This window comes from Mustela nivalis, assembly GCF_964662115.1.
Source record: "Mustela nivalis genome assembly, chromosome: 4".
In the NCBI taxonomy this organism is placed as follows: domain Eukaryota; kingdom Metazoa; phylum Chordata; class Mammalia; order Carnivora; family Mustelidae; genus Mustela; species Mustela nivalis.
Genome location: NC_139023.1, coordinates 35,680,239 through 35,689,182, shown reverse-complemented (window position 1 = coordinate 35,689,182; position 8,944 = coordinate 35,680,239). Strand labels below are relative to the sequence as shown.

General features: G+C 43.7%; 1 protein-coding gene across 3 annotated transcripts in view; it reads left to right on the top strand.

The window, feature by feature from the left end:
* Positions 1-8,944, top strand: part of KLF3 (KLF transcription factor 3) — a 37,116-nt gene that overhangs the window by 11,979 nt on the left and 16,193 nt on the right. The window contains exons 2-4 of one of the 3 annotated variants that reach the window (XM_082728895.1): positions 1,918-2,041; positions 2,424-2,649; positions 4,163-4,258. In XM_082728895.1, coding sequence (XP_082585021.1) covers positions 4,202-4,258 — 57 coding nt within the window. In that variant the 5' untranslated portion in view covers positions 1,918-2,041; positions 2,424-2,649; positions 4,163-4,201. The remainder of the gene's footprint in view (positions 1-1,917; positions 2,042-2,423; positions 2,650-4,162; positions 4,259-8,944) is intronic. The other 2 variants (XM_082728894.1, XM_082728893.1) reach the window with 2 other exon arrangements.

Here is an 8,944-nt window from a genome sequence, read left to right as displayed (position 1 = left end):
TTCTTTTCGAAGGATGGCAGTGGCCCGTATGTAACAAAAGTCATTAAGTTCTAATTCTTTCAGTACATAAGTTAATTCTCAGTTGTGTGGAAGGCATCTTGGAGACATGGCAGTCCCTCTTTGATTCTAGACCAAAACCCAAAGACAAGGTCAATACCAGTAGCAAAGTGTTCTCTTCAGAGATGGGCACAGTAGTTACAGAGTTTAGGGTTTTTTTTTTTTTTTTTTTTTCCTGCAAATAACAGATGCCTCATTTGTGTTACTGTGTTCGATTCTCTTCCTAAATTTGGTTTCTATCTAGCTTACCTTTTCTTATTGAACGTTTTAATTACGGAATTAATGTATTTAAAAATTGGCACACAGAGGCACCTGGGTGGCTCAGTGGGTTAAGCCGCTGCCTTCAGCTCAGGTCATGATCTCAGGGTCCTGGGATCGAGTCCCACATCGGGCTCTCTGCTCAGCAGGGAGCCTGCTTCCTCCTCTCTCTCTCTCTCTCTCTCTCTCTGCCTGCCTCTCTGCCTACTTGTGATCTCTGTCTGTCAAATAAATAAATAAAATCTTAAAAAAAAAAAAAAGAATTGGCACACAGATGTGTGTAAGGCTGTCCCCCTTCCCAGCCCCTCCCAGAAAGGACTGTCTTCATAACAGCTGAGAGTGGACGGTTTTCTTTGCATGCCCTTCACCTACTCTTATTCCGTATCCAGTGACGACCACTGAAAGTATGAGCAGTCATTTTAGAAGCAGACCAAGTTGAGAACAGAATACTACTGTTCACCATGCAAAAGAACAGTGAGTGACTTTGGTTCTGTTGGTAGTAATACGTGACTTCTGCAGAGTCATTGACTGTCCAGCGATGGCTTGTTCAGGAGTTTTGAAATGTACCCTAATTCTAACAGTCCTTTCTCACTTACTAGCTGAAATACTTCTACAATAAAAATAGCCCTCCTGCAGTGATGGAATTACTCTTGAGGTACCATTCTGAACACATAAGCATACCTTTAGAATTAGTTTTTAACGCAAATAAATCAAGTGTCATTAGAGCAGATGCTCCCTATTAGACTTGACTTTTCTTCTGCGATTTCAAGTCCTGTGACTCATTCTTGTGCCTTTAGATTTAGATAAAACTTAAAAGAATGCAAGTTATTTAAATAATATCTTAAAAATGAGAAGAGATGTAGTAGGTTAATGTGTCATTCATTTCTAAGTGGATTTAGTAGTCCCTGCTGTGGGCATTAGGAAAAGTTGTTAAAGGCTTTCTGAACTAGGTGGTGGAGTTAGAATTTGAACCAGAGCCCATCCTAATTCCACTGTGCATTCTTGCTGGTGGCAAAGGGTGTACGGTAAGGTGGGGCCGGAAGCTAAGTTGTGGTGCATTTGGGAAGTGACCAGGCCCTAGGTGAGGTTTCAGGCAGGATGTCCGCTGTTGGTCACTTGTAACCATTCGGTCTGAGGGGTTTTTTTTTGTTTTGTTTTAAGATTTTATTTATTTTTCAGTGAGAGTCAGTGTGCCAGAGTGTGTGCATGCAGGGGGAGTGGTGGATAGAGGGAGAAGCAGGCTTCCCCCACCCCCCAGCAGGGAGCCCGACAGACTCCATCCCAGGACTCTGGGATCATGACCTGAGCTGAAAGCAGATGCTTAACTGACTGAGCCACCAGCCCTGCTACCCCCGGCGCCCCCCGCCCCCCCCGCCCCCCCCCGCCCCCCCCCCCCGTTATGAGTCTTTTAAAGGGCGGTGGGGACTGACCTCTAAGCCTGGGTATGTTAGCGCGGAGGCCAGTACTTGATGTTGTTCCAAATGCTGGAACCGACAATTTTAGTGCTGTGAATACAGTATGCATCTCCAAAATTTGTATGCGTATTTGTGGATATAAACTATTTACAGGGCAAAGAGTTCTGCTTTGCTTTAAATTTCACAGCAAGCATGCAGATCGCCTGCTTGAGTCTGCAGCCCGGGGCTCTTTCATGATGCACCTGAGACTTGGACTGCTTCTATTTAGAAGGATTTGCGTCAAGACCCCCTCCAGTAGAGTGGATGAATCTGTAAGAGTAAATTCAATTTAAAAGACTTGGGGGAGGGGTGGCCTTTACATTCCATTTAAAAGGCTTGGGGGGAGGGGTGGCCGGCCAAGGGTCAGAGCTGCTGAATTTCCTGACCTCATTGATGCGAGCAGGAGATCTCTGCATCTTTTGTTGACCGTCTGCTAGGAGGCACTGGGCAGCAGTTCTCAGAACCATATCCATCTCTGCAGCTGCTAGGCTGGGAACTGGTTAATAATAGATCCTAAGACACAAAAGGGGTTTTCATCCTTCATTATGAAATCATCCATTTTTCACTGGCTGTTGGGGTTTGTTTTTGCTGGCATACATAAGAGGGTATTAGCACCATTGATTGGAGCAGCCTGGTATCAAATTGTGTTCACAGATTATAATACCTCCTGTGATGTAGGAAAATAAAATTCGAAGTCAGAGCCTTATGTGGAGTTAATGACGATTCTCACGTGTTGTCATGAGACCCGGAACAGTCTTTCTTCAATGGAGCAAGGACACGCAAGGAGGACAGTATTATTTTTGTCATTGTACGTGAAGCTTTCCTAGTGTATGACCCACAGAGCGTGGATACAGCAAACCGCGGGACTGTGGTCCTGGAGGTACGGGCTGGGGAGTTTTCATACTGAAAAATAGGAGGTAACCGAGAACCAGAGACTTCGGCAGCTTTTTGGGGAACTTGCTCACTTTCCCACCCAAACCAGAGGGGTCCAGAAAAGACCTTGTCTTCAACCAAAGCTCTAAACGACTTAAGCCAAATTTGGATTTTAGGTGCCTGAAGGAGGTTGTTGAAGATCTGGACAGTAGCTCGGCAGCAATTCCAAAGCCTATGAAACGCAGCTGATTGTTGAGCAGACTGAATATTTTGTCTTGTGGGGAAGCAGTTGGCTTGATGGAGAGAAGTGCCAGAAGTGAGCTTAGTCCAGAACACCGAAAGAAAGTGAAGGAAAGAAGAGGAGAAAGCCAAACAGGATTAACATGGACATTTCCTTTACATTAGGCTGAATGAAGATCAGCTAATTTCCTAACGAAGAATGGGAATGAATACAAACTAATAGTCTTCATATATAAAAAGTGCTTAGAAAGCAATGGGCAGCCTTGGGGGCGGGGTGCAAGACCCTCACATAGGGTCTATAGAAGACATGCAAATGGCTAATAAACATGGGGGGGGATATCCGACTTTAATAATTAAATCAATTTAGAATAAAAATAGTTTGCAGTTTTGAAACTAACAAAGTTTTGTTTTGTTTTTAATAAATGATAATACACATTGCAGGTGGACATGTTGAGAAGTGGGTTCTGTTTTGTTCATGGAAATCGTATTTTCGCTGGAGGATACCTCAGCTGCTTTGGAAAATGTACAGTGCTTCTCACCCAAGAATTCCCCTACATAAGGTTTACCCTAAAGATGAATTACGGATATGCAGGAGGACCTAAGTACAGAGATGCTTGCTGCCATCCATAATGGTGAAAATTTAGAAGCAACCTCGGTGCCCAGTTAAAAGGGAAACTTGAAGTAAACTGCAAACTTGAAGCAAACTGTTGGCACAGTGGCACACTCAATTCAATAGTGTGGAACCATACTTGCTGAAAAAGAAACATTTTCACAATCCGTTGTCAAGTGAAATTATGGGTGTGCTATAATCCATTTTAAAAGAGAGTTCAGAAGGATGAAAACTGAAGATGGGAACAGTGGTTGGTTCTAGGTTTTCTTTTTGCCTGTCTTGTTTTTTCTTCATTTTTTTTCTGTAATGAACATAAGGAAAAACATTTAACACTCATATATCATGTGAACTTCTGGTGAATTGCACAGCAATCTTAAGCAGGCTTGGCTGCCCAGAGGGGGCTGTGTACATATTGTTCCAGAAATGTCAGGGTTTATGTATTTGAGTTAGAAATGCCAGTTGGCTCTCATCGACTTAGGACCATGGAATCTGGTTTTAATTCTATCAGATGGCATCTTTTGTAGGTAAGGAAAATAAATTCCAGCCATTCTGGAGCCAAGGGAGAGGAAGGAGCTAAGGAAGGGGTTTGAGGACTCTTAAGTTTTCTTTTTACTAGTTTATATTTAAAGTAACCTTGGGATTTATTTGGACGGCTTGTTTTGTTTTCTAGGCCAAACACCAGAGCACCCTAGAAAGCTGAACTAAAAGAATGCTCATGTTTGACCCAGTCCCTGTCAAGCAAGAGGCCATGGACCCCGTGTCGGTGGTAAGTTTTCCAAAATTGAGCCACCTCTTCTCTTTTATTCCCAGTGCCAATAACATGACTGTGTTGTGTTACTCCTTCAAGTTACTCATCACTGGACAGACATTTGGTGAACAGACTTTTCTTAAAGCCTCAGTCAGTGAGTGGGGTGAACACCCTTTTAGCAGTGTGCGTCCTGTAATCAGTGGGGTCCATTACCCCATGCCCCCAAGATTGGATCCGCACAGAACTTGGGTCATAGGTGAATCTAGGCCATGACTGGAAGGAGGTTTACAAAAACTCCTGTTACCAGCTTTTTAGTTTGAGCTCTCAGGATTATTGGTTTGGGCAAAAAAAAAAAAAAGGTCTGGCCAGACTGATTTTTTAACAATTAATGTGCATCTGGGGACTTCCAATCCCCACCCTGCCCCCGCCAATTGCTCCCAGGAACATTTAAAAAAAAAAAAAATCCTTGTATGCAATGTTTATCATGGTTAGGAAGCAATTTTCAGATGTACTTTTATAAGAAATTTCCATCAAAACAGTAATCCTGTGAGGTGTTTTTTTAATCAAGATCACCACCCCGATCATAATAGAAGAGTTTCTTTTTTTCTTTTCTTTTATAAGATTTTATTTATTTATTTGACACAGAGAGGGAGAGCAGGGGAGGGAGAAGCAGGCGGTCTGCTGAGCAGGGAGCCCAGCGTTGGGACTCGATCCCAGGACCCTTGGATCATGACCCGAGCCCAAGGCAGAGGCTTAACTGACTGAGCCACCCAGGGGCCCAGTAGAAGAGTTTCTTAAAAATGTTTGTGAATGTCTTTTTCTTTTTAATACTGGAAGAAGAAAGCATTCCATTTTGTCTTCTGTAGTGTTCAGCATCTCCTTCATGGAGCTGATGAAATAAAAAAGGAAACGGGGTGGGGCGGGGGGAAGTCCTCAAGTCCTGCATCTAAAAACTTACTCAGAATAAAATGATTTGCTTAAAAACCGACTGACAGCAGCGATCCTGAGATGTTTGAGGAGATGGTAGTGAAAGAGAACATGGCCTTGAGGGTGGGATTCCTTTGCACTTGGAGGAGTCTGGCTGGGAGGGAGTCTGCTTGCCTTTCTCAGCACCAGTGTGTGAAGCCAGGGCGGGGGGCTGACAGGCAGGGAGTGGTTTGGACTCCCGGCCATTGGTTGGGCCAATAGGAAATAACAAGGCAAGGCTCCCACTCCGACTTGTTCTTTTCTTCCACGGGCTTGGAAAATAGTCACAAGGGGAAAAACTTGGCCCGAGTGGTGTATCCGAAGGTTGGTAATGACACGCTTGCAAAATTAGATCATCCTTATGCATCGGCCGCTGAAGCTCCTGCCAAAAATGTTTATACAAGACACAGGGGTCACTCAGAGGCCCTTGGAGCTGAGTTGCCATGGGTAGGACTGAGCCCGTGAAGTGTTTACTGCTGTGGACAGTGAAAAGTGAGGTCTGAGTGGCTTTCAGGAAATAACATTTACATTCTGGTGTGATAACTGGATAAGCAAGTGTCTAAATACTCAGTAACTGAGCAATAAGAACTTCCTTAATCAAAAAACTGAATTGACTTCTGATGTTATGTGGTCCTTTCACTGTACTCATCAACCCTTTACCCCAAACTATTGCTTGATCACACGGGAGGAAAATTGAGGTATAAAATTTCCCTATTAATTATATCCTTGAAATATGAATAGGTTTTTAGTACTGGAGAATATGATTAATTTTATAAATGATGCAGAACCATCTTTGATGCATTTTAATACTCCGTATACTTCCACTGCCTTTAATCAAGCATGAAAATACGGCTGAAGAGCCAATTTAAAGCTCAAATGAAGATCGGCATTGCCAAGTTGGTATGATATAATTTAAGAGCAAGCAAATGCACTTGACTGAAAAAAAAAATGGAAGGGAAATGAATTTGAAGTAACATTTATACTTATAATGCTGTAACTTAAATAAATATATGAAGTTAAAACATATAGAAGTGTCTTTGCAATTAATGATCTTTTTTCTCTTTCATACTGCAGTTCTCAATTTCAGCTTCCAGCTGACACTTAGAAAATTTAATTAGATCATTTCACCAAAAGTTAGAATCAGTCCCCACAAGGAAATGTCTTTCTCTTAACAGCAAAACCTCAGTTAACTGAAACATTTGGGGGGTGTGGGGTGTTATGATTTATTTTACTTAACAAAACTAAATAAAAAGCCTTTGTTTCCACTCCTGAATATTCCGATTTTATCTTTCCTGCCTCTCTAGGTAGAATGTGCTAAACCTAATTTATTATTCCTTTACTCCTCTTTTTTTTTTTATCCCACCCTTGACCTGAAGGTTGGTTACTTATTTGGTATTTTGCTGTAGTTTAGAGAAAATAAGGAAGTGTCCTTTCTCGCTTAGGGAAATGCAAGACTTCAGTACCCTCCCCTGCTTCAACCTTGAGCTTTGAGGCAAACAGGATGGCTTTGAACGGCCCTAGGAAAAAGTGCAAGAATGTGGGGCAGAGTAGACCACGGCCCCCTCCCCTGGCTGTGGATCCCTGCCACCTCCTATCAGTGTGATGTTGGCAAACCACCCATGGCTCCCTGAGCCTCTTTCCTTTCTGTCAAATTGGAGATGATCATATGTACGTGAAGAAACAGCCTGTGAATACAAAATGCACATGTGAAGAGTTAACTTTCACCAGTATATCATCAAAGAAAGCTGGAGATTAAGGAATTGAATTCAGGAAGTGAGAAAGAAACCAAAGTTTTTCAAAGTAGTCTTTCTTAATTTTATTCCTAAGGAAAGATAACTTCTTGGTGTGTGGGGGGGGGTGTATTCCCCCCCCCCTTCTTGTAATGAATATTACCCTCTAACAGACTCCTTGCAGGTTGAGAAGTACTTAAAATCAGTAGGACCTCTGTTCTGTTCTCCCAGAAACTTTCATGACTCTTCTGAGCCTGGCAGAAAGAGCGCTTTCTACTTTTGTTTGCATAGAAGGGTATGACATCGGCTGTTTCCAGAGTGTGTGTTTATAAACGCACCACGCCTTCCAGCACTGGGAACCCCACCCTTGGTAGGAAGATTCCTCTGACTTGCCTTGGCCCTGTCACAGACGCTCACTCTTTTTTTCATATTAAAGAACAGTGAACTAGAGACCCTACTGCCAGTGTTTCGTGCAATCACTTTATCCGCTTCAGCTGTCTGGTGATGGAAAACTCACCAAAACTCTTCCCAATAAAACAAACGATTGAAATGCTCACTTAAGGGATGCATGGGTGGCTCAGTCGGTTGGGCCCCTGCCTGTGGCTAAGGTCAAGATCTCAGGGTCCTGGGATCGAGTTCCGCGTGGGGCACCTGCTTCTTGCTCTGCCTACCACTCCCCCTGCTTGTGCTTGCATGCTCTCTCTCTCTCTCACAGATAAATAAATAAAATCTTCAAAAAAAAATGTTCACTTAGGTACCAAGTGTTCGCTTTGGAAAATCATCCAAACGCTGTGCCTTCTTCCCTGTCACAATTAAAATCCTCCTGCTTTTCAAGAATCCAAAGAATGGGTGCTATCTTTAGTCTTGACAGTGATAAAAACCCGCTCAGTGTGTACTAATTCACTTCATTCGTTCATTCCGTGTTTATCGATGAAAGCCAGACCCACATCTCCTGTTCTGGTAAGAGGAGGCAGTCTGCAAATAAATGTGACATACATGTCTGTCACAATGGGAGAGAACTTTCTGGAAAGTTAACAGCCCATTCCCACCCCCAGTGAGGGCCAAAAGATCGGAGAGACCCTTGCTGGAGTCTGTCTTGAGGCTGCTCTGTTCCAGGATAGAAGGTCTCCCCAGGTGAGCACTGTGCACAGCGGGGCTGGGTGGCCATCAGGGGCCGGAGGAGGGCTGGCTACCTCATCAACACTTGAGTCTGGTTTGGATTTGGGGCTCCTCCAGCGCCTGTTTGCACTGCTTTGCTAGGAGATAGGAAAGGTCTGGAACAGAGACAGGCTCCTATTACTGTGGTGTCCCCCCGAAGGCACACACCCGGAGCGAACCCTGTCCTGCGGAGATCCGCACCGTTGCTGGCTGTGTAGTAGCTCGCGTGCTCCACCCAGACAATGGAAGCAGACGCATCTCAGAAGGCTCTGGTAACCACTGCTGTGGGGTTTTCTGGTGAGATGGTATGAGGAGCTGCGTTTCTTCACCCTTTAACAAGGCGGTCAGACTGGAAATAGTTAATTGTGTACTCTGTTGTGTGTCCAAACGTGTCTCCCTACTTTTAGCCCTGTAGCCTTACATACACTGCAGGTCGGGCCAGGGAATAGGGGATGGAGGGTGCGGGGCAGCCACTGGGGAGCAAAGTCAGCAGGAATGTGCATGTTTATAAAACTTGGCTTGATGTGTGGCTTTCTCTTTCTTTATGGCTGGAGAAACCCGAGATGATTATTAAATTTGCAAATCTCCCAGGTTCTAAATTCCTACTTTTCCTTAAATTCACCCCACAGTTAGAAAAATCCAGCAGTGACAGCAGTAAAAGTGTGTCCTCATTCTGCTTTCTATTTAGCTGCCAATAACTTGACATTAAAATCTAGGTCATAGGGAGGTCTTTGAAGAATAGGGCTGAAAATAAGGGAGAAGTACATTTTGGTGAGGAGAAAAAAATCCTGCCTCCCATTTCCTAACTTTTTGTTTCTAGTACCATGACTTTTGCCCTTTTGAGAATCCT